At 37.1% G+C, this 25276-nt stretch overlaps 1 protein-coding gene across 4 annotated transcripts in view; it reads left to right on the forward strand.

Annotated features, from left to right (window-relative positions):
• Positions 1–25276, forward strand: part of CCDC148 (coiled-coil domain containing 148) — a 76563-nt gene that overhangs the window by 23489 nt on the left and 27798 nt on the right. For 2 of the 4 annotated variants that reach the window (XR_003991470.1, XM_030486513.1), the window contains exons 4-10: positions 2906–3009; positions 3639–3721; positions 3883–4046; positions 4308–4403; positions 4479–4675; positions 12500–12638; positions 14677–14883. Coding sequence is in view for 3 of the 4 variants with exons in the window: in XM_030486513.1 (XP_030342373.1) it covers positions 2906–3009; positions 3639–3721; positions 3883–4046; positions 4308–4403; positions 4479–4675; positions 12500–12638; positions 14677–14883 (990 nt within the window). In the remaining variant the exon portion in view is untranslated. The remainder of the gene's footprint in view (positions 1–2905; positions 3010–3638; positions 3722–3882; positions 4047–4307; positions 4404–4478; positions 4676–12499; positions 12639–14676; positions 14884–25276) is intronic. The other 2 variants (XM_030486514.1, XM_030486515.1) reach the window with 2 other exon arrangements.

Raw genomic sequence — 25276 nt, forward strand, 5'->3', positions numbered from 1 at the left:
AATATGGGAGAGGACAGAGTGAACACTGGTAGTTGTCCAGACAGCCTCAGTTCAACCTTTACATTAGGCATATCACAAACGTTATGACAGAGTTCTACCTTTGCAGAATGAGGACCAAATATTAGAGAAAATGTAAAGATAGAACTGGAAAGATTAAGATATATCTCAGACACAGCTAACTAGAATACTGCATGTGACCTTCATTATTATTGTACATCCCCTCTGCCTCTCCCCGAATAATAAAGGAAAAAAACTCACATAAGAAAACCTGAAGTTCTAAAAGGAAAAAAAAAGAAAAAAGTCCTTTAATGTCTAAAACATATTTAGAAGTTCTTTGAACTGAAGTAATTAAATGAAATACTTTGGTTAGCAACATAACCATATACTTTGTTGTTGTTTTGATGCTGTTTCTCAAATCCTAGAGAATGGAATATATACAGTACCAACAATCATAATATACTAGTTTATACTACTATCCTGAAGGTCTTGCAACAAAAAAGGGGGTTGCTCGTGCAGATCCTCTCTTTGTATTTATAATAGAGAAGTGTGACAGTGAATGAGAGAAAAAAATACAACTTTCTTTATAGTATTGCTTCCTTTAATAATGCATGTGACTATAAATATATCAAAAGTGCTGGCAGATATTTCTTCATGTATTGGCAGTACAAAATTCTACTGAATTAATTCAAGCTTTAAACTAACTTGTCATCATCTGTCTTTCGGTATTTCACCTTTTCAAGTGTTTTCGAACTGAGTGGGTAGTAAAATATGTATACTGAAAGCTCCACAGAGAATAGAAGATGTTCCCAACTGCTACTTTTTAGTTGCTGATTCAGGCTATCCAAATTTCAAAGTGCTGAGTTACTCCTCCAGTGAGGTAGAACCAAAGAAGCAAACAGTAAATCAATTGCTGTCCATTTAAGAAAGAAAAATACAGCACATACACAAAAAAGCTAACATTGCAGCAGTTAGACATAAAATGTCATTGTTGGTGTTATAACATAATTTCAAGAGCCTATTAAACTTTATATACAGAACTAGTTCAACTTTTCACTTAAGTTTTAGAATTGATTTGAAGATATATGTATTTTCAGATTACTTCAAATACAGTATTCTGTTTGCTGAAGTCTGGTTTTAAGCACCTAATGGTAACCAAGAGGAAGCTATAAGTAATATGAAAACATGTAAGCAATAAAAATAAGGAGACATTATCTTTGCTTCAGAAGCATTGTAACATACCAATTGAAAGCATAAAACAGGTGTTTTAAAACTTGCTTATAGTACAGTCACATATGCAGCTTCCTATATAAACACCTTGTTTCTCATTCACAGTCACATCATGTTTCTGTAGCATCTATTGCAACTTCTTACCCAAGTAATACCCACTAAAGCAGGCTTGCTGCAGAAGCACAATGATTCTTCACATGGAGAGCCACATTCTAGTTGTGGTTCTCCATGTGACTATCTAGAAACCACTTATATTCAACCAGATAGAGTAAACTTGGATTCATTTGAGAGGTGTAAATGTTTCTAGTTTCAAAATTTTAAGTATTTTGTTTTGAAGTTAAGATTTTAGCTTTTTTGGTGGGTAAATGAGGGGCTCTGATGCCAGAAGTGGTGGGATTCTTGCTTACCTATGCATGAGTCCTGCAAAGAAAAGGTCAGTGAACTTTCTCTTTGAGAAGCCTGCTGGTATCACTTGCCCAGGGATAACACGCTTGTAGGGTGTTTGCTCTCCCTGTTCTTATGCATGTGAATGCAGAGAGGGTAACTGTAGTTTTTTCCAGCTTTCACAAAGCAGGAAAGTTGACTAAGCATTTTAAACAGCAGATTACTTCCACCTGAGCCAAGTCAAAAACCAGCATTTTTGACTTAGAACACTAATTCTTTCCTGAACTAGATGTGGAGCGAGATCTTTGTTCATTTCTCTCTGTTATGAACTAGGACAAGAGTTTCCAATTTTTTTTTCCTTGTCTTGCTATCATTCTGCAGTAGAATAATGTATCCTTCCTGGAGAAGGAAAAAAAGGGGGTGCATGTGAATTGTGGGAGCCTCTGGAATCAGAAGGGTGTTTGCAACTAGAAGAAATTGGCTGGGGCAGGGATGAGGTTAGGTGTAATGGAGGAAGCTGTTGGCAAGGTGGCAAAAAGAGAAGGAGCAGGAAAGGAGCCAGTTCTGAACTGAAATGCTGCTTTGTCCTGAGTGTCCATCAAGAGGCCAGAAGGCAGTTGTGATGGCAGGAGGATGAGAGAAAACTGACTTGTCTCAGGGGCTTCTGGCAACCGTAGGCTTCTGATCCTTTTTCCTTCACTGTTGGTTGGCCAGAATCGCCTGGCTGCCACTTCATCAGCCTTTCCCTGATGGCTTTTCCTCTAGTTTAAGCAGTAACTCCATCTATCTCAAAAGCATGTATTTTTATTTTGTCTGAAGTTAGAAGCAATGTTTTGTGAAGTCCTCAGAGAGTTTCAGAGCCTCTTTAATTGGACAAGATTTTGAAAAAGCACTCTTTTTTAGTAACCAATTTTTGAATTTTTCTTTTTTTTTTTTCCTCAAAGACACACTTTCACTCTTTCATCTTCCCACCTTTAAGTATATTTTTCTTTCTCATGCTCATCTTTCCCCCATTCACCTCCTGGGTAATAGGGATGTGAAAGAAAAGGAAAAAATGGAAAGAAGAAAATGGACTGCATTTTTTTCCACCTTCTCTTATTTAATCGTGATTTAAATGGATTTTTTTTTCCCCCATGAAAATTGGTTACATTTGAACCTGTTATTCTTTAGAAAAACCCAGGTTTGAAAAAAGCTTTTAGGTTCACCATTCTGTAGTTAAAAGTTTCCATGTGAAGGCATTTAATAAAGCTATTGAACAGATTCAGATACTTACAAGCTTTATTTTTTCCTGCAGATTGAAAAAACAGAGCAAATTTCAAAAAATAACAAAGAGCGAATGCTGCTGAAACAGCATTGGCAAGTGTGGTGGCAAGAGCATAAAAGACTGAGTGAGAACAGGTAAAAGCTGAGGAATAATTAGCCATTGTTAAAGAAATACTTCCGTAGAAAGAGATTCTGGTGTGGTATATTGATTCAAAGGGCATTAAGAGGAAAAGATTAAAATATCTGAACTGAAGATAATTTTTTGTGCAGGGCATGCGAGTTTGTGATCTATATTGGAAGGGGCCTGTAGACATTAAGAGAACACAGAAAGGGAGGGGAGAATAGAGTGGATGTTGTTCTGCATGTACCACTCCACGATGATCTGAGCTGTTTAGTTGTCATATCAACATTTGAAGAGCATGTATTTGTAGGAGTATCAGAAGTTTTCAGATGCTTTTTAATTCCTTCAGTCTATCTCTAAAAGTACATCTTGAGTTCATGCTTAGAACAGGGAACATTAATGTTCTTGTCTATTAGCTTGTATTTTGTGTATACATACAGCAGATCAATGAGAGCATTTGTTGCTCGGAGGGGTGTCGCTTCCATACCACCCAGGACAATGTCCAAGTTCTGCGCTTCATACCTTCCCAGGCAAAGAATCCCCCTTTTTACTTAATTACTAGAATATTTGAGGCTTATCATTCTTGAAAACATAATGAATAAGAAATTAAAGCTTCTGTAAAACTCATATTCATACCTTCCAGTCAAAAAGCAGAAGCAGAAATAAAGTCTTTTCTTGATGAAGAAAGCCATAAGTACAACTTTTTTCTGCATATGAAGGACTTGGGTAAGAATCTTTTATTTGTTTCTTGATTATTTATTATAATAAAAATTATCTTGATTATTTGAGTTTTTAAATCCCTGTCTTGACAGATTTAGATTTAGAAAGCACAGTGTTGTGTAGTATCTTGTGTGTTTGAGAAAGCTTTATGTTTTATTTGGATATAGAGCATAAATTATCAGAGGAGCGGGATACATACCAAACAAATACTATAGCTCCTATCTGGCAACTAAAAGAGAATTTGAAATTATGGCTGATTGAAATGCAGTGTTACGTCTCAGAAGAATCTTGTCTGAAATCTAAGATCAATCCAGTTGAGATGTTACAACAGGTTGGTATTTTAACTTTATTTTTACAAGTTATTATCACTATATTTTTAGCATTTTTATTTATTTTTATGTACTACTTTGAGATTATAATTCATATTCAGAGTATCCCATAACCTCTTTACTTGCCATAGTGCAAATCTGCTTCACTAAAATCTGTAAAAGCATAGCACTGTAGAACTGGAAATCAGGCTCTTTGTTTCTAAATAAGAGATTTCATATTAAAACCAGATAAAGAAGTAACCGTAACTTATTTCATTAAATAGATCAAATTTGTGAAGAAGCAACAGAAGGCAATTTTGGAATTCCTTATTCTTGAAAGTTTGGCTTTGGAAAGAGAGATTGAAGACTATAAAACAAAAGTAAGCTTTTTCTTGTAAGTTTATTTAGCAGTTTTTTGAGGGAGAAAATAAAATGCAGAGTAGTCTGCTGAGTAGCATTTTTCATCACAGGCATTAGCACATTCTTTTGAAGAGAAAAATGGACTTTTCCTTGAAGTTCCTTCAGCACTACTGTCTTTGGAATGCCCCTGCCCTGATTTGAAGACCTTCCTTATCAATGAATACCGAAAGCTTGCAAGCGGGTACTGGTCTAAGCTTCAAGAGATTGATCAACAGCTAGAAGTTTTATGTAGGTAATGACTTGTGTTTCTGGATTTCTACTATTGGGTATAAAATAAGTAACTATAATGTGTTTTGTAATCTATAGATCCTGCAGTTGCCTTTACCATTAGAGTTGGTTCTATTTTGTGCAGAGCGAAGAATAGTTGATGCATTGCCTGGCAATCTGTGGTTAAATAGTCAGTAACTGCTTACACAGCTGAGAGAATTGAGGCCGTCCTTTCAAAAGCTCTAATCTGAAATAATAAGTGAAATGTTTTGTGGATTAAAGAACGAACAATCTGGGGTACATCAAATATCCTCTTCACATGCTTTTGTATGAATAGAAATGATCCTTTCTGTATGGTAATTACACTATCAAATTTATGCCAGAAAAGTACAATCTTTCTGAGAGACATCTAGAATGTTTTTATCTATAAAGCAGATAAATAGGTCCAATCTTTTCACAAATTTTGGATTGCTGCAGTAATTCTCATCACAAAGAAATGTAAAAAATGTATGTAGCTCTGATTCAGAAGAACTGAAAGGAGGAGAGATTTTTCTATAAACAAGAAGGTCTATAGAAAGAACATAAATATAATGATCTAGAAATGTAACATAGCCATATATTAATAGTATAAAGCTTAGCTTTTCTGCTGAGGCTAACTTGAGTTCAGGAGATACTGAGTTGCAGATATTGAACCATCCTTGACTTCTCTTTGCCATGTCCTGATATTCCTCTGGCTTAGAACGGAATCAGGTTTTAAGAAGACTGAGAATAGGAAGGTCAGTGGAATTGTTTGAATCCTGGGCAGAAGAAACTGGGGAGAGCAGGGAAGTTCCTAAGTTTCTTTGGTAAAACAATCACACACTGCTTCTAAATCTCCCTCTTTTTCTAGATACACTTAGAGTGCAGCACTTAAATCTTCTGCTACTGCTGCTGAGTTTGGGGGTGCTGAAACAGTTTTAAAATGTGGGATCCCATAGGAAGTGATGTTATACTCTACTGATCTTTTGATAAATTGTACAGGTATTCTGTAGGTTCTTCTGTTGTCTGAAACCTGTATGTTATTAATGTAATGTCCTAGCTATTATGATATGATACTTACTAGGAATTGTTCTGATCTTTCCCATATTTTTATGTATTAAGCAGCAAGTGGCAAATTTATGGCAGTTCCTTTGCTGCTGTCTCTGATATTTTGTTACAGTTGCTCTTTTGGAAGAAGTTTTAAAAACCTCTGTGAAAAAATGTGTGACAAATACTAAATCATTAAATGTGGTTGCCCAGGGAGGTTGTGGATACTCCATCCCTGGAGGTGTTCAAGGCCAGGTTGGACAGAGCCTTGGGCGACATGATTTAATGCGAGGCATCCCTGCCCATGGCAGGGGGGTTGGAACTAGATGATCTTAAGGTCCTTTCCAACCCTAACTATTCTATGATTCTATGTACAAGTCTTTCTAGTGGTTTTAATTAAAATTGTGTTAAAGTTTGAGCAACACAATTTTGGTGAAAATTTATAAATTTAAATCTCTTGATCTACACAGCATGTGTGCTCCTGAGTAATAGATGAACATCAATGTAGCCAACAGAATCTATGAAAATGGTTGAAAAATCTACTATGGTATTTTCATTGATCATATGCCAGGTTTGAATTTAGGTCTTGAGCTAGCTAATTTTGCACTGATAATTAAGTAAAGTCAAAATTTAAAAGATAAAATACCATATTCGGAAGGGAAAGAAATTCAGTTGGCATGAAAACATATGCAGTGGTACTTTGAAGGAATTAATTTATGGTATCTAGTTGGGGAAAAAGGAAACAGCTGTGACTGGAAGAGAAGCTGGTGGTAGTGGCAGCGGCAGCAGTCTGCTGGTGGGATGGAGGGGTAGGTTGCGTAGGACAATTTACTCAATTTGGATCAGCCTGTGCCCGTATCATTAGCTGGGAATGCATGAAATCATAAATGAACCACCAGTAATTATCTTAGCATTTTATTTAGAGCTAGATTTTGGTCTTTTTTTGTTTGCCTTCTGGTCTTAAATCTTTAATGTGCTGCTCATTTATGGTTCTATGATTTTATCCACAACAACATTAAAAATGTGTTTTCAATAAAAAAAGCAAGACTTGGTTCTTGTAGAATTACTTACTTCCAAGATCTGGGTTTTACAAAAGACACAACACTCTGTCACTTCTCACATTTATATTGGCTAACTTGCATGAAAATACTCTATGAGATTACACAAGATACAGCCTTGTGATTTAAGTATTCTGTAATTCATCAAGCTAACTTTGATCCAACTAACACAGATAATACTGTCAAAAATGGAGTGACAGGTTTTTGACCTTGGCATGTACCCACTGTACTCTACTGATTAATACAGCCTTAATGAAGCCTTTGCTATTGTTGTCATTGCTCTATACCCGAAGATACCAACCATTCTCCTGCAATACTTTTTTCTCATGTTTGTAACTTGAGAAGTTGCTCAGCAGAACAATATAATTATATGATAACTAGTCACTTCCTCTGAGGATATGTTCTTCTCTCAACATATGCTTTAATGTACAGTAAAGAAACCTTAACTTAATGCTAGTCTGGCGTTACACATCTCATTGTTTAACAGTTCAGATTGTCTGGAACAGAAAATTTGGAAAGTGTGCATGGAATTTCCAAAGAAGAAAAATCAGAATAAGATAATATTCTGGTCTGCAATATTCTTTGTGTGCTTTTCAGTCCTACTAGAATGATCATCACAGTGTTTATTGCTTTTGGAAACTGAATAAGAATTTGGTTGGGTTCCCCCCCCCCCCCCCAGCATAATATAGGATTATAATGCTTTATAATCTAAATTCACTTCTTTTACTGCTGCTAAACCACAAATTTTTGTGTTTGGAAATACCCAAGTCCTGAGTTATCCCACAAATTGTGTACTTGGAATTGAAGCATTGATTATAGCTGATGATTCCATAAGCATTTAATTGTATTTTTGCCACGATCTCCAAGGATGTCCAAATTATTTAAATAACTGAAGGGTGAATGTACTAGTGCATATTCAGCACTGCATCCTCTGCAACACCTTTTCAAGTGAATGGGATATTAGGACCAAGTCAAGGAGCTTTAGTTCCTCTTTTCAGGTCTATTACCAAGATGTTTATCAATCAGCAATGCCATAATTAATAGCAGGGAGGTTAACATCTCACTTGGTGGTATGTTGCAGTCTGTGCATCTGCAGATTCAACAAGATGGCAGTGCATCAAGTGTATGTTGCTGTTGCAAAGGATATATAGGGATTATAGAGTGCAGAGGGTAGCTTCCCTTCAGAGTTGTTTGTATTCTTCAGAATGTGTAAAGCCATGGATTAATGCCAGTTAAATCTGTTTCAAAGGAAGCAGCTGCCTCAGGGTTGTTGAATATAAGACAATTGCTGTGTTTCAGTTCTGAAAAAAAATCAAGATTGCACTGTTTTCTAGTAGAATGATACATACAAGAAAAGCAAACACTACATTTAAAATTTGGGTCATGCATTCAGCCTTGTAAAAGTTTGTCAGCATCTTGACACCGAAGAAGCCTGGTATTAGCTTAAATATTAATGTAAAATGTGTTGGCACTTTTCAAACTCATTTTAGATGAGATCTTCCTTTCTGGAATTTTACAGAAGTTTAAGTGAGGTGACATCTTGAATTCAGTCAGACAGGATATTTTGGAATTTCCATGCATTTAACGGTCACAAATACATTGGGCTGGATCATGCTTCTGCTTTTTTGTCTATGAACAGCTGACAAAATCTCAGCACAGCTGACAAACCAAGGCATTGGCAGCCTGTCCCTACTTACAATGAACTACTTGTAGCTCTAGCTATAGCTGATTGCTCCCCAGAGTATTATCCACAAACCTGAATTTCTCCATCTTGTTCCTGTGTAGAGATTCATTGTTAGCTGGCCATTAAAGCAATGTACAAGTCAGAGGGAGCCTTGAGAGATATGTGAGTTACAGGAGGCAGAAACTGGTGCAGCAACTGGTGCCTCTGCCCTTGTGTGCTGGAGGCAGAGGACATCACTAGGCTGCCCTTCAGACCTCCTCTGGTTTTCCCTGCTTTCAAGACCATGCTGTAATGTTTCCTGACCAAGATGTATCTTCCTCTGCCTCACTCTTCTCATAGGCGGAAACCTTTTGTTTGTTCACAAATCTGCATGGTCAGAAATATCCAAGACAGATTATTAAGAAAGATAATCTCAGCTTTTAGAACTGTCTCATTACTGTCACTAAAATAATATGTTCAGACGGCACCATACGGAGGTGTATCAGAACTTGCAGAAGAGGATTACTGTTTTGTTTCAGAAATTACAAGAGGTAGTTCAGAATCCAACCCATGAACTAGCAAACACTCTCTTAGGATGGCTGATACTCCCTCTGAGTGAAGGCTAGCAGGGTTTCATGGTGGTTCTTCTAATAAATAAATACAATATTTGGGTTGGAAAGACAAGAATGCTAGGTGTTATCTTAAGAAAGAAAATATTTTTTAACTGGTTCAGCATCAGTAGTAGCAGTTGCAGTGAGAGATTTAATCATAGTGAAGAATAATTAATTTGCTCATTAAAGTTATTCTTGAGAAAAACTACTCCTCAGAATATCAAATTATGAGACAGAGATTCTAAAATTAATAAATGAATTGATTTCATAGAAAAGGTCCTTCTAGAGAAAAGGGAGGAGTTTAAAACATTAATTTCTGAGGATCAGTTGTGAGACATTTTTCTTAGAGGAAGTAAATGTTGGAGAAATAGCACATCTTTTCAGTACCACCTCTGTGACAAAGCTCAGGGACTCTTCTCTTTGGAGAACTGTGTTTGTTCTTCAAGACCTCCAGCTTGAAGGTTATAAGATATTACGGCAACTGTCTCTCTTTGAAAGATTCCTTAGCCCCATTTCACTTTCCAGGGTGCTATTTCTTCAGACTTAGCATATGAACAAAACCTCAGATCAGACATCTATATTCATTGTCTGTTATGGGAAATTTAAGCAATCACCTATAAAGAAACACTTTCATTGCTACTCTGCTTTTGCTAACATAAATTCACTTTTTACGTTGTCTCTAGCATTTGCTTGGTAGTTGTCAGTCACTGCAAATGAACTTTTTAGAGGAGCTAGATCTTTTCTTTACGCCCTTTCAAAGCCAAGTCAATTTCTTTTCGTGATGGCTGGATTTAATAACAAACAGCTGGGTCCTAGAAATAGTTGTCAGTTATTTCACACAGTTTATAAGAAGAGAAAGGAAAATAGGTGGAAATACAAATGATATATATCTCACGTAAGCTTGTAGAGGGAAAGCTGTCTCTTTCCACAACTTTTATTAATTTCACCCTACTAATGAGTCTCCAGGTCAGGATTATTACTGTAGTATTCCTAGTCCTAAATCTGTAGCCACACAGGTGATGGGGAGCTTTTCTGTATGAGCTTGCACTGCTGTACTGCAATACATCACCATATAGCAAGTGTTTGAAGTCTTGTGTAAATGGGGAAGCCAATGGGCTGCAAGATGAGGTATGACTTAGGAGTGCTTCATACACCTCAGTCACTGGCCCAGGAGGGCTAACTGTCAGTTGGCTGGTTGGCGTTCTTTTCATGAGAAGTTAGGTTGCTGTTTTTTAGAATTGCTGTTTAGAATTCTGGTTTTTATTGGCTACATTTTGTGATTCTATGATTCTACAGATTACTCTAGAGCTGCCAACAAATGCTGATTGTGAGCCTTTCTCTCACGTGGAAAGGCAAAGACTGAAGTGTCAGTGTAGGATCTCTGTCCTGTGACATAATACTGCTGCCTGTAGACTTTAAGTCTTATTAAAGTTAATTTTTGATATGTCACTTTCATTTTACTCCACTGCTAAACAGATAAGCCTCTCAAAAGCACTACCACAGAGAACCAGCCAAGAGTTAGTGCTTTGTATCTTTCTGCAAAAAATCCTTTAATGATGGGACTCTCTCTGTACACAGTACAAATCTTATTTCTGTGAGGTTTCTGTTCTGACGTTTGTAGCACTAATGGCCGGGATAATATTATTAGAGCTAATTGAAGGAGGTGGGATGTGATTTCTCCTTACCTGGCCACCTTCATTGTGATGCTGTCTGCATAAAAAACAAGAGTAACTTTAAACTTTTATTCAGAGAAAAAGAAAATACAGAAAAATACACATACAGTGCAAGCAGCAAGGTGTTCATTACTAGGGAATAGTGATTTTAATATTCCCTTGTATTTGGTTATCATTAAGTTGTCACCAGCCTCATCCTGGAATAATGATTCTGTGCTGAAATGTTACAGTGAGCTAAGAATCATTTTTGTTTCATGAAAGTCACAGGATGAAGAATTGAAGTGGGGAGGAAGGAACCTCTGATCACTAGCTGTCTCCAGAAAGATGGGTGGAAGTTAAATCCCTCTTAATACCATAAGGGTAAAAATAAAGCCCGTGAGTTTGTGTGAAGCAAACTGTAAAATAAATGCCTTCAGTTAGGTGAAGATAAGTGGACTTCTGTCCAGATTTGTGCCAACTTCATAGCAAAGCATGCAACAGCAGAAAGTGCCAGTAGAGAGTGAAAAAGGTGAAATGCATGTAACTGAGAGATTGGGTTCCCTTGCCTGACAGGATATTACTTCAGAAACGGTTTGTTGAAATGGGATATTGTGTCTTTGCATTCTTGAGATATGTCTGCAAGTGAAGCTTTCAATTTCCCAAAACTAACAGGTCTAGGGATATTTTCTTGTTTCCTCCTTCAGTGTTGCAGAATATTGTACAATGCTGATAATATATTTTGGGTTTACTGTACAGTATTTTTAAAGAAAAGTTGTATGAAACTGGATTACATAAAATATTTTTTAGTACCTCTGTTTACTGTCCTCTCTTTAGAGATAATGCTAGATTGCATAATAAAATCTAGTTTGATATTAATTACATATGAGCATCTCACCAAAAAGCCTCTTTTTTTAAATAGCTGGTATTTCTGCCTGCATAAGGATAAAGTTGTTCTAACATCTTAACAAATGCAGTACCATTAAATACCCAGACACCACTGCTGTCTCAGGAAGTCCGAGAGCTGCAAACAGTTGGAGGCTGCAGGAATTTGATGGGGGGTAGAGTCGTATGATTGCCTTTTAATTTTCCCTAGGCTTTTAGTCACAGAGACCTTCTGGTCTGACTCAGTGTTGCTGCTCATACATTAATGCTGACCATAAAAGCCTGATGTTAATCCCTTCAAGGCCAAGAGTTCAGGTTGAGGCTAAAATCTAATCTACTAAATCCAAACCTATGGTACGCTGTTTTTATTTTATGTTACTTTTTGCTACTCTAATTTTCTGAAATAAATGCATTTATACTGATTACTACACCTCCTATTTTTTAAAAAAATGTGTATCTTATGCCTTGCTGATGAATTTATGGCTGTCAGAAGTTTGTTTCTAAGCTAGTTCTTCATTTAGCTGCACACAGGTATTTTCACTTCATTCGATCGTTTATTTAGTGCTCAGGGGTGGAGACTGATCATCTTCCTCCTTTTCACACTGTGTTTTACGTGTGGTGTGACTGTTCATTAATGTAATGTTGAGAAACACTGTATCATCCCTAATAAAAAGCCAAGTTAGAAAAGTTAGAAAAGTTGAATGATGGCACAATAAATGGTCACGTTAGAAAAGCAATATAGGTTTGCTTTCCTTCATAGAAGTAAATCTAAATTTCTCTGCTTTGATCCAACATCCAGTTTACAGGTTCAGGATTGTGAGCCCATTGAAAAGTTAGGCTTTAAAGATAAACTAGAACCAAACTCCTCCTTTCCAAAAGTTAAATTCTACTGGGGCTGATTGTTTTGCATTTCTATAGGAACACTGAATGGAATGAAGAAGATCAGTGGGTTTTCCAGACTGTTATCAATCAGTATGCGAGTGATCTTCACAAGAGGACGAAATTGTGCCTCGATGCGCTGCAGAGATACCTTCCTCACAAATCTAGGCGTGATCTGGTCAGTGTGTTTTAAATAGTAGATCAATTATATAAATTCTTACATAAATCATGTAGTGAACATTTGTATTAAAGCATGTTTATAAAAGTTTTTTATTTTAAAATTTCTTACTATAAATTGTATTCTACGCAGTGAAGAAGGGATGCCCCTGTCTTCAAAATACATGAATTTAAAGCCCTATCACTTCTTCAGAATAAGCACTGTGGAGATTTTACTTCCACATACTCTTACAGCCAAATTCACAGAATTAGTTTGTTAGCATTGGGTTTGCTGTACAGTTTTATAGTTTTGTCACGCTATTCTGCTTCTCTTGGTATTTTTGTTTTTTGATGAGGATGTATAGCATTGTCACACTGTCTAGGAATAGTTATTTTAATTGGTCTGTGGCACATATATAGCAGGAAGAGTGGAAAGTTATCTCCTGCTCTCAGGGAGAGGCTATTTTTACATGCATAATGCCTTTCAGATTGATTGCTTATTCCTTTTACACTGCACAGTGAATAAGCACATAGCAGCTAATAGCCAAACCCATTTCAAGGCCAGAACTCTTCAGGATGTCATAAGTAAAGTAGGAGTCTTTTTTTATCTCTGCATGTATTTTTAGACCATCTACTTCACTGTGTTTGAGGAGTGCCTAATGCAAGGGAATGACAGTGAACTGATACTAATAATTAGCATAGTTTCACAAAAATTATATTTCTTGTGGATTTCAGAACTTTTGCCTGTAAGAACTAGGCTAAATAATTATGTGCTTTGTACATTGTAGGTATATTTTAAGCATAGTCATTATTAGTGGGTCTCCCTAATTCTTTGAATGTTCATTTTAAATTTCTAAAATTCTAAATTTAAAAATCATAATTCTGAATTGAATCAATACCTCTTAGTATGTATATTAGCATGATAAATACAGAAACGTTTAAACAGTACTAAGAATCTGTTCTTAAAACATTTGTGTTACGTTAGAATACTAAACTTAGACCCTTCTGTACCTCCTTCTGTCTGTAGAAGAATGGATGAGTCCTGAGTGCTTGATCCGGTAGCAGATCACAGAGGTCTGTTTTAGAAGTGCAAACTCCATTCCATTTCTTATGAGTGTCTCAGCTTTATGTGCTTGCTGGCGAGGCTCACTCGAGTTTGGGCAGCAATGGCAGTGTGAACTTCTGGTGTGGTGGCCTATGTGCATTTGATCAAAGAGAAGCTACCTTATCTTCGTACAGCTATGAGCTGGTAGGCATGTCTCTGAGCTGGGCACCAGATGAGTCAGCATCCCCCCGTCCCCTGCTAAAAGCCTGGAAATTAGCACCAGGAATGGTCCCCTTGAGCAGTTCACTGTCTCTACAATCTCCTTCATCCTGGTAACTTATATTTTGGGGGATATAAGGCAGGTCGAAGACTCTACTGCCTTGGTTAATACTTCCATCGAAGCCTTGAAGCTTGAATGTCCTTGGGAGCCTCACTGAATAAGGCCAAGGAAGGTGTATTTAAGATTAAACACTCGCCATTTTTGTCAGGTGGTGACATTGGTGGTGGCAGTATGCTGCTTGGCAAGCTAAAAATCTGTTTCTGAATTTCCTGTTAGGAAAGAAAAGGTGAAGCTAATTCACATCTGTACTGCATTTGTACTATTGCTTTGTGTTCCTCTAGAGATCGTGATTGCTACAAAAAGCCTCTTCTTGCTGAAAGTGCTCAGTATCTCTGAAGATGCATTGAAAGGACCTGCTTACATTTTATGTACTTTAGAGCAGGAAAGAACTGTTGAATTTAATTTATTTATATTGCAAAAGCAGAATTCAGAACAGAACAGTGGGACAGCAGGATATTGAAGTGCCATGTGGTACAGGCAGGAAAGGAAAGGCTGGAGTGGTATCACCACCTACCAACACTGGGGGACTGGCACCTGACGGAATTCTTGTGGATTCCATAGGGATATTGGTGATACAATGATTAAATCGATTATAGTCAAGGTTTGCAAAAATGTCTAGAATTATTTTATTTATGCATAGTTTTTAAACCTTCCTGAAATGCTTTACTTTTTTAGGTTGTTCATAAGAAAGCTTGGGATCATTACCATTTCATTAGGAGTCAGCGCAGAGCCTTGATATTAGATTGGGCTCAAACTAGGAAAGCCTTTTTGCTTAAGGCAGTGACGACTGCTGCTGAAGCCTTGGCTGCTCATGAGATGGAAGTAGTGCTGGCTAACACCAGACAAAAGCAACAGGAAATTTGTGCTAACCTGAAAGAAAAGGTAGGTTCAGTCACAAATCTACCACATGCAAATCTGTTTTTACTCATAAATTCAAAATGAAGTTACAGTGTTTAAGCGAAGAAAACCTAACTGAAGCTAGTTGTCATCCTCTTTTTACTGGCCTGATGGAATTGTTTTGGGTAGTTAGGCGAAAAAAGCAAACTGTAATCCGTTGGCAGGGACCAGTATGTTTGTGAAACTGACTTGCAAATGCTTCTGAAGATGCTCTGTTCCATTGCTAGTAAGGATCCTTGTTAGTGTTTCAACCAGCTCTTCTTAGTTTGTCTTTTCTTTTTTTTTTTTAATTAAGAATTTTGATTCTTAAGTGTAAGAATTACCCAGCACACTTTAGCCCTTACTGTTAGTTTCATAGTGTGGGTATAAGCTCTGTGTAAGCTGTGATCACGCTCAGTTTGATGGATTTTGAATCTCTGTATGAATTGCAATCGCATTTAGTTTGATGGATTTTGAGCACCATGGAAGAGTTTGAACTATATTTCAGTATTGGAAGAACCAAGATTTGTTCTGCAGCTTGCAATATAAGGGACTGTAAGCAAACTACAGGGTAAAGGTCTGGCACCATATTCCTTGGGTTCCTTTGTAACATTGGCAAATTACAAAGTATTTGTGTGCTTCTGTTTCTTCCTCAACAAAGTGGGATTGATATTTATACTGTCTGAGGATTTGTTTGTAATTGCTTTTAACACTAGAATCCTCAGAAGTGGAAGTGAAACATTCCATTCATCATCACTACCACCAGTCTTTTAGATTAATGCCAGTCTGTTTTCAGAGAAATCATGAATGTCAGTCTTCCCTTCTGTTTTTTTTTTTTAAGAGCACTTTCTAAGACCTGAACACATGGATCCCATAACTTGTTTGCCCTTGTTATGGAGGTGTCACAATATTCTGAAAGGCGACTTGCTGTGTTAAGAGGTGGGGGAAAAAAAAGGATAAAAATGCCTTTGTGGGGTTTTTTTGGTGTGTGGGTGGTAGGTTGTTTGTTTGGGTTTTTTTTGGGGGGGGTTTTGGGGGGTTTGTGGGGGGTTTTTTTGGTGGGTTTTTTTTTTGTTTTTTTTTTTTTTTTGGTTTTTTGTTTTTTTTTTTTTTTTTTTTTTTTTTTTTTTTTTTGTTTTTTTTTTTTTATTTTAAGAAAATAGAATAAAAAAGGAGGAGCCTGGACACAAGAGGCAAGCGTTATGGTGTTGATGCCTAAGGCATTTGTAAGGGGAATCACATTTCTGGGCATGAAAGGCATGTTAAGATTTGTACTGCTCTCTGTGATTTTCCACTTGCACAGAAAGTGTGTTATTCTCACTTTACCAACGTTCTCTCTGTTGCACCCTTATTTTTCAGCAAAATACTGAGCACTTGATTTTGGTTTTCTACAAGCAGAAAAACACAGTAAAAACAGTACTGTGATGAAGACTTCTGATGTTGATACTAGTTTTTCACTATAGTAATAATACAGAAACCCCTTCTATCTCCTGTTCCTGGAGCCGTCTGTCATAGGAAGGTTTGAATCTAAACACTTCAGGATTAGAAACTGTCTGGGCTTGACTAAGTGGGGAGTACCCCATTTTAACTCCTGTGGCAGGCTTCGCTGGGGCCAAGTGGAGTGACGAGGGGTTCTCCGGAGCTGGTGTGGTTTGGGGTTCGTTTTGGTTTGTTTTGTGTTACCTAGGTCTTCCTATCTGGAATTGCTATGTGTCTCTTATCTGCACAATTAGAGATGGAAGGGCCATTTATTCCAGAACCACGAGTTTCTGAGTTGGTCTTTTTTTCCCCCTTCCTTACAAAAAGTAACAAGCAAGTGTCTGGAGTACTTAACGTTGTCTCCTTGTAGCTTAAGATTCTCACTGATGCACTGAACATTGTCTGAAAGTTCTTTGGATTCTGACCTCCTGTTTCCTGTAAGCTGGAACTGCTTGAAACTTAAACCTATTAGGCCTACACTTTTCAAGAGTTGCTTTCAAAAGTGGCCTTGTTAAAATGTTGAACAATTGAACAAAAACAATTCACCTGTTTCCCAGAAAAGAGGAATGAAAAAGGTCCATTTTTTCATTAAAGAAGGATATCACTGTGACCTTGTTTTGATCAGCTCCACAGCTGAAAGGGCTAGAGGATGGAAGTTGAAACTGGGCAAGGAACTAGCTGTTTTTCAAAGAAATTATTCTGAATGTATCCATGGGTTTTGTTTGGATTTGATGGGTACATGCATTTGAAAACTCACACGTTAGCCAGTAAACCATTTAACCTGGTTTACTCATTTGGTTTAAAAGGGATATCTTTCTGTAACTTTCTATGTTTCTTTGAGTTTGTGAGTTTTTTCAAATGAGTTCTTTCTTCTTTGTGTGTGAAAATAGTTTGTTCCTAATTGTAGTATAGATTGAGCAGTGCAAAAGAGAAAGAAAATATTCATATGTGACAGGCTATGCATTTTTTTATTACTGCAATAACCATGTGATATCACCTAACTTTTATATAGTTCTTTTCATCTGTCGACAATAAACCAACAACACAGCAAACAGACTAAAGACATTTATTAAAGCTGTTTCAAATGCACTAGAAGCAACTATGCCATCAGGCCTTGTGACTGACAAGGGGTGATAACAATTAAAAAGTAAAGCAGCAAAGAAGTGAAATTAGTATTTACAGCTTTTTTTACTTGGGGAAAGGGCTTTCAAATTCTTATTCCATGTTCCATCTCTCATAAGATCAATGTGTGTCCTTAACAGAAATCAGAGTCTCTAATGAGGAATTTTGGAAAATCTCAAGACACTCAGGTGAAATAAATCATGAGTACCATATGGTAATGTTCTGAATGAAATAAAGGATGAAAGGGGTAACACTAGTGAGGATATACTGTACTTTCTTAAAGAGGAAATGTTTCTGGCAGATATATATCTTTAACATCCCTGAAAACAAATAAATGAAAAACGGAGGGTGTTACACTTTCAATGAGCGATCAAGAATCACTCATATTTGGTATGCTTTATTCTTTGTGTATTTAACCACTTTCAGGGTTCTGTAGTAGTTGCTGTGTAAAAAGTTTCTCTTTCTGTGTAAAATTCCTCTTTCCAAACAACATAGTGAAGCAAATTCTTCTATGTCACAAGGTAGTTAAGGAATGAAGTGAGAGCGTGATCTTTTAAGAGAGTCAGAAGGGTGCTGCTTCACAGTTGGTGGTTGAAGGATTGAAGTAGTTGCTGTAATACATTCAGAAATATAGTCAGGGTACCTGCATGCATTCAAACCATTTTTTTTTTTTTTTTATTGAATTTATCTTAAAATACTTTGGTACTTTTATCTTCATATTAAAAAAAACAATTTTAAAAGAACACTCGAGAGAAAACCTACACCGGTAGACAAGAGGACAGCTGAATCTTCTGGGTTTGATGCATAGGGTGGGCTGCTTCTTCCTTAGCATAAAGCTATGTGCCTGCCTGCCTTTAAATCTTTCCTCTTTCTCTTTTTGTGTTCCAGGATTAATTTGCACTCCAGAGCTAAAATCCCTTGCACATATTGTGAATTTTTGGAGAGCAACTCTTGCAATCCTTATCCTGGCGGAAACTAAGATAAATTAATTTCAAAAGGAAAAAAGTTAGGTGGAATTAACTGGGATATTACAAAATCATATAAAGCCTGTTGCAGATTGCCTTCCTTCTCCCTTCCTGCATGATGAGAAGAAAGGATGTGTCAGTAAACTCAGGGGAAAAATGTTGTATTTCCCTATTGAGCATGTGGTCAGGTCATTGATTGGAATTATTTGGCTGCCATGGGAGATCACCATTGAAATATTACAACTGAATGTAAAAAAATTAAAAAGTCTGGATAAGTATCAAACCTAGTCCTTTGACCATAATCTGGTCATTTTGAAGGATTTTTTTTCTTTCTCTCTCTCTCTCTCTTTTTTTTTTTTTTTTTTTTAATATTTAAATAGTGGAATTTTTAAAAGAAGAGTTTTCTTTTTCAGAAGCATTGTCTAATCACCACTGAGGTGACCCATTCTTTTGTTGGATATGAGAAATACCAGGAAGTTTTAATGACATAAATTTTAAATACAGATACTCATTCAGGAAATATGTGGTAAACCTAAGAGTTGTAGGATGCTGTAGTATGTCTCAAAAGTGGATGTGAGCAAATATCTAAAATTTTAAAATTCACCAAAGACAAGCCCACTCTGACTCTATAGTATGTTTTTAATCCAGAGCTGATAAACCTGGATTTATTAGTTTGAGGTCAATATAGCATTGGTGAATTTCATGGCTTTGAGGTCAGATAAAACTCATATGCAGTAAGCTGGAAGCACATGCAGAGATCGTCCCTGCAAATTTTCCTTGCCTTCATTTTCACCCCTCCTTTTCCCACCCCTCTTTTTCCCCACTCCTGTTTCCCTATGCCACATGTTCTATCACATGATATTGTTATTTCTGAATCTATCAACTGCTCTATCGAAATCTTCTCACAAAGTATTACCTAGTATTTTGCCTGAATACACCACAAGTTTAAGGGGTTACATTTGCTATTTGTTATGGTGATGCAACTGTAAGGCCACAATAAAAAGGCAGAAGTGTTTTTTGTAACTTCACTCTCTCTCAGTACACATACAACAGAAGTAGTTGATAAACCAATTCATGAAGTGTGTAAAAAGCAGACATTCTCTAAATCTTAAGCTAGAAATTAAAAAATAATTGTCCTTTTTGCTAATTAATGAAGTCATTAGCAGAATACAAAGATAAATAATCTGATGCTCATTATGTTAACCAGATCCTTACAGTGTATTTCAGAGGGGTTTAGTAAATACTAATCCAAAAGAAATAGAAGTTCAGACTTCAGCTATTGCCTGTTTCATAAATTACGTTTGCAGTGTAATTTATAACCACACATTCTTTCTACGCCCAGTGAAATTGTTATGTTGCAGTTGCACACAACATGGTAAGTTTGATGGCTGTGAGGTAATGCGCAGGTGACTGCAGGTGATCAGCTTAATGGAGCTATTGACTTCCCAGCTGAGCCACAGGAGTGGATGCCCTACGCTCTGCCAATTGCGTGGGAAGTGTCTTAGCTTAAACTGCCTTCGTGGTTTGCTCCAGCATTATGCTTATAATTTATGGTATATGAGACAACATACAAAATGGAAAATGCTTTCTTTGTTGATTGACTGTAACAGATCTGGGCAGGACTAGGAGTGCACACAGAGCCACACCATTCCAGTGAAGGTGACAGGGCAGTTTGTTAGACCATGGTAACTCTATTATGCGTGTTTCTTTTAATTCTTCTGAGAACAGCATAAGTAGCAGGGTTTTGGTAACAGGGGGCTGGAGGGACACCCTAAGTGGGAAGAGACCATGGACTGACTTGCCAGTTCTGAGGTCCATTTAAACAATCCATTGCACCCCAAAACTTCAGAGGAGTACATAATGCCTCAGCCTGAGACCTATCTCGCTCATTTACCTGGCTGCTAGGTTTATAAAAGCTTGTAGGATCTTAAGTCTGAGATATACACATATCTGTCAAGTTTCATTGAAATTGTCCAGTGATCCCCAAAATTAATTGTGGATAGATAGCTGGACAAGCAGATAGCTCATCCTAACCTTATTTTCTTAGGAGAATTGTCTTCTGTCTTCAGCTAGGAAAGTGGCGCCTCAGGCAAGAAAAATAATTTGCATCAAAATTTTGCATCAAAATTTTGCAGAAGTAGTAAAGGATCAAAGGAGCTCTTCATATAGCTGCAGAAGGAACTAAAGAGATAATACTGCATATGAAAGGACAGCAAATTTGGTTCAGCAGTTGTAAATAGAAATGCAGTGTATTTAAGGTTATGCATGTGTGAATATTTAAGCCTACATATTATTTAAATGTGTTAATACAATGTTGACACTGCTGTTGTCAAGAACAGAGAGATTTCCTGAATAATGTTGACTGAGAGGAAATTCAAGGATAAGATGTGAAAAGTAAACTGTTCACACACTATCCTGTGATGTGCTTTCAGCTCCACGGAACTAAAACCAGTCCTGTATTGGATCACAAGTTTTGTAGGTACCAGTCCTAGTCCTAACTGAAAGCAATGCATCTGTTTACTCTTCAGGTTAGATTGAGGATTATGCTCAGATGCTTTTCTCTTGTATCTCTTTTTAAGATTTAAACACTTTTAGCTGAATACAATACCTACAGTTCTGTTAATGACCAAAACAGTTACTTTTAAGCACTTTCTGATTTTCAAATTAAAATTATTCTATAGGTGGATATGGAATTTTTTATGCAACAAAATTAGTCCTAGTGCCAGCAGTCTTGCTTTTCTTTGTTACTTCTTACAGCCTCTTAGAGATAGCCTGTGGAGCACAAGCTGCTCAAGAGCACTAGACAAAGGTCTACCAGGGATGTGAACTTCTGTTGTTTTTCTGATCACAACAAGATGAGATTATATTCTGAGATTAACAAACAGACTTGCAAGTGTGTATTTCTTAATTATCCTGCTGCCAAATGCTCTACTACTAGACTACTTCTAGGTCTTGCATAAGGCCTTCAGAAGCAGAATACTGTTAGCTTGTGCCATTTGCTGTTGTGTCATTCAAGACCCTGTGGAGTCTGGACATGATTCCAGGTGCTGTTCAGAAGTTTTTAGGGTAGAAGAATCCCCAGTCTAGAGAAGAAGGAATACGGTTTTGGAGTTGAGAGTTATTGATGATTTCAGACCACCATCTGTTAATATCACAGTAGTTTGTTGTTGACATATCTGTTGATGTCAGTAACTGTTGATGTCATAAGTAACTTTGTGTATTAACTGTGTGGACTCAGGAGGTGCTACATGTTTTGTAGAAGTAATACAGATGACTTCTTCACCATGATATTGGAGCTAAGTCTTGTCCCCAAGGAAGGTGAGCATCGGTCTTGCTGCTGGACTGCTGAGGGACCTGTTGTTCAGAGTGCTTGCTGCCCTATAACCTGTCATGGAGGTGCTGGGTTTTGTATTTAGAATCAGGTGGTAGCATGGATTTTGAATGCTTAGTGTTTGTCAGAGAGCTCATGGCCAGCAGAATTTTGAGTGTTGTATCACAGAGAACAGACAGCAGGGTGTCTGAGCAGCGAGCTGCTTCACCTGCTGCACGAGGCAGTAACTCATCAATCACCACAGCTCTGCACTCCTACCACCAGCGTAGGAGCCAATACATGCAAACAGTGATGATTCTCGCTAAATATTTCTATGTGGTGGTGATACTTAATCTGGAGCCCCCCTTATAAATCTGAACTTCCTTCCACAGTAAACTAGTAATTGATATATTGCTATTTTAAGCATTCATGTCATTTCATAAGGTTACTGACACATGAGAAAAGAAAACCAGTGTGTAATATGCTTATAAAAAAGTATTTTCTAGGACTTTCTGATTTTAAAAAATGATGGCTTTTTCACATTATTTTGACAAACTCCCTCATGCCCCTTAATATTTTAGGCTCCAGGGAACTGTAATTGATATGCATTTTATTTTTTTCCCTTTTATAAGCTCTACTATTCACACCCCGAGGCACCTGTCTCGTTATCTTTCCATTTAGGAATATCTGCATACACTTTCTATTCTTTATTTCCAGTAATAACATTGTTAATATTTTATGTTTCAATTTGTTGTGGGTTTGATTAGTGCAAGCTTTTTCTTATTTTTAGTTGATAGGATTACACATCAGTAGCAGGTCTCACTATATTTCCCAGTTTCCTTGGCGATGTCAGCTTTGTTGGGGCAAAATTTGCCTGTGACTTCCAAAGTTTTGGCAAACAAGGCGTTAGTTGGAAACAGAAATCCATGGGATGCCCACTGCGTAACTGCAGGTCTACCTGTGCTGCGAGTTCTGCATTTCTGAGAGCTGTTGAAACTGCTGCACATTAGCATATGTTACCAGTAGGTCTGGTGTTTCCTAAATTGCATACTTTATATGCATGACACAAACCATCCATAAAGAGAATATCCAGCCTTTGTTTCCTGTGAGCATTGGGGTTGCTGTGCAAATGCTGTGGAGGCTCACATGTCTGTCTGGGAAAACCTGTAGCGATTCTGTCCTTCAGATGCAAATGTTTTACAACATGCATTCGTTTCCTTCTTCCTAGTCCCTAGCAGAAAGTCATAAAAGTTTGAGTAGTCAAAGTAGGGTTTGTAATGAGAAATTGTGGGTGAATGCAAGTAAGTTTGAAAATACTTTTTTTAATGAAATGCACTATCTTTTATTAGTCATCAAATAGACATTCCTGTATAATTAGTGATTAAAAAAATTGTTTTAGTTTTGTAACACGAGACTTCTATTGCCCTGTTCCATTTATAAAATATTTAAGTCTAAAGGATTTATCATCCTATTAACCCAAGTGGAATTTCTGTGCTTAACTTCTATTAACCTTAATAGAAATTACCTGGGTGAATCCTTGTTCTTCTGTGGAGGACTACATCTTTAATTTTTTATTTCTCTCTACATTTCCTTCCCCCTTGTCTTAAAAATCTTTCTTTTTTTTCTGCCTTAACATGGAAGGGAGCTGCTCAGGCAAGAGACATAGATCAGCATGCACTACTTTTATCTGAAGTATTAACAACTAAGCTATATTGTACATGAAGAGGCTATGCTGCTGGTAATGAAAGTCACCTTTTAATGAGTTATCCATGTTAAATCTTCTAGTGATCTCAGTTTGACCTTGCTCTTTGGCCAGTTCTACAGTAGAAAGTAAAGTGACGACCTTTTCTTGTGTGGGGAAATAAGTAGTTTGCCAAATTTATTAAATCATCTTCATTGATTGGATTATGTGTCCATTAGGAACTGAACTGAGAAGAATATCCTCTCTGAAGAACTGATGTTGCAGTCCTGTAATTCTTGTAGCCCATAACCTTTTATCACTTAACTACATTTTACATCTGTTTTTGCTTAATTGTCTTTTTCAAGACACACTAAAAATGCATAGCTCTAAAATGGCCTTCTCTCTGTAAACAGAATTTCTTGGGTCACCAATTTGTTCTGAGACTGCAGTCCTTATCTTGAAAATGTGAAGGAAAAATGTCATGGTTGACGTGGGTTGAATTCAAACTTGCAATTAAGAGGCATTTTTTCCCCCTCTGTGCCTTGTGGCATCCATCTGGAAAAATGAAGAGGTATCTCTGACTTGCCATAAATGGGATAGCTCTCAATTCTGTATTCAGCAAGAAAGAGGGCAGAAAAGCTGGGCAGGAAGATGACAGTGACACAGTGAAGTTGGGAAGGAGGGTAAGAAAGGAGAGGAGCTAGTCCTGGCAATAGAAGTGGATTGGTCTGGTTGTTTGAACTGTGGATGTTTCTTGCTGTGCTTTTGGACTCTGATTCCAAGCTTGCTCTTTCTGTTGAGCTTCATATGAGCACAGTGTCAGTAGCTGTAGGAAGGCCTTGGATGACCTAGAGGACTCTAGCCTGAATAACCCTATGGAAAGAGAGCAGATGTAGATTCCTGTGCAATTTGGTGTTCCTCCTTTCCAAAGCAAAGTAGTTCTGAGTGACTACTTGGGCTCTAACTGGACAAGACAAAAAGCTGTTCTTTTCAAGAACTCTTTCTTGAAAAAGAGTTTTCAAGAACTCTTTCTTACAAGAGTATTTGTTCTCTGTTTTCAAGGGCACCTTCAGTAGCCTAACACTGAGCTTTTCCACACAATAGGAATTTTATTGCTCATATGCCAGTTTTTGGGGCAGATGACATGCACCATGTAACACTAAGCTCAGGTAGTCTGTGCTATCCCAGCTGTGAAGTGAAATAACACTTAATGGCTATTGTTGGGATTTCCTACCCACTTTGCCAAACAACCAGTGAGAAATATGGGACAAATGTACGCAGATGCATTCTCTGATTCTTTGTTTTATGCTTAGGATTATTTTTTATATACATACATATAATTCCTTTTAATAGCATTTGAATCTCTAGTCATCTTGTAATCACATTTCAACATTTCTGACCATGCAACCCTGATTGCTGCAGCTGCTGTTGCTTTCAGTCAAGTGATGAATCCACCACAAAAATGCTGCTTCTTTTACCAGTGCCGGAATAGCATTTTCTTACATGCTTCCCCAACTTACTCATTCGATTTTTGTGGTGGTACTTTTGCTGTGTAGCATATTCATTTGTGAAATAATTTTTCTTGAAGAGACCCTCTGAATTTTTTTCCCAGACATTCTTAGAATGACTTGTGAACAGTTTGAAGAGTGGAAAAAAAAAGTGCAAACCATAATAAAAATAGGGAAAAGTGTGCAGAAATATTTCAGAGATTAATAAAGCTCTAGGAGATTCTGAAAGTGTGTTGGGATTGGGTCAATTTTTAAGGTTGAAGGAGTGAGCTAGAGAGAATTGGAGTGGGGATATCATAGGATTTTCTTTTTATGCCTTTAGTTATGACAAATA

The sequence above is a fragment of the Strigops habroptila genome, chromosome 5, assembly GCF_004027225.2.
Source record: "Strigops habroptila isolate Jane chromosome 5, bStrHab1.2.pri, whole genome shotgun sequence".
NCBI lineage: Eukaryota > Metazoa > Chordata > Aves > Psittaciformes > Psittacidae > Strigops > Strigops habroptila.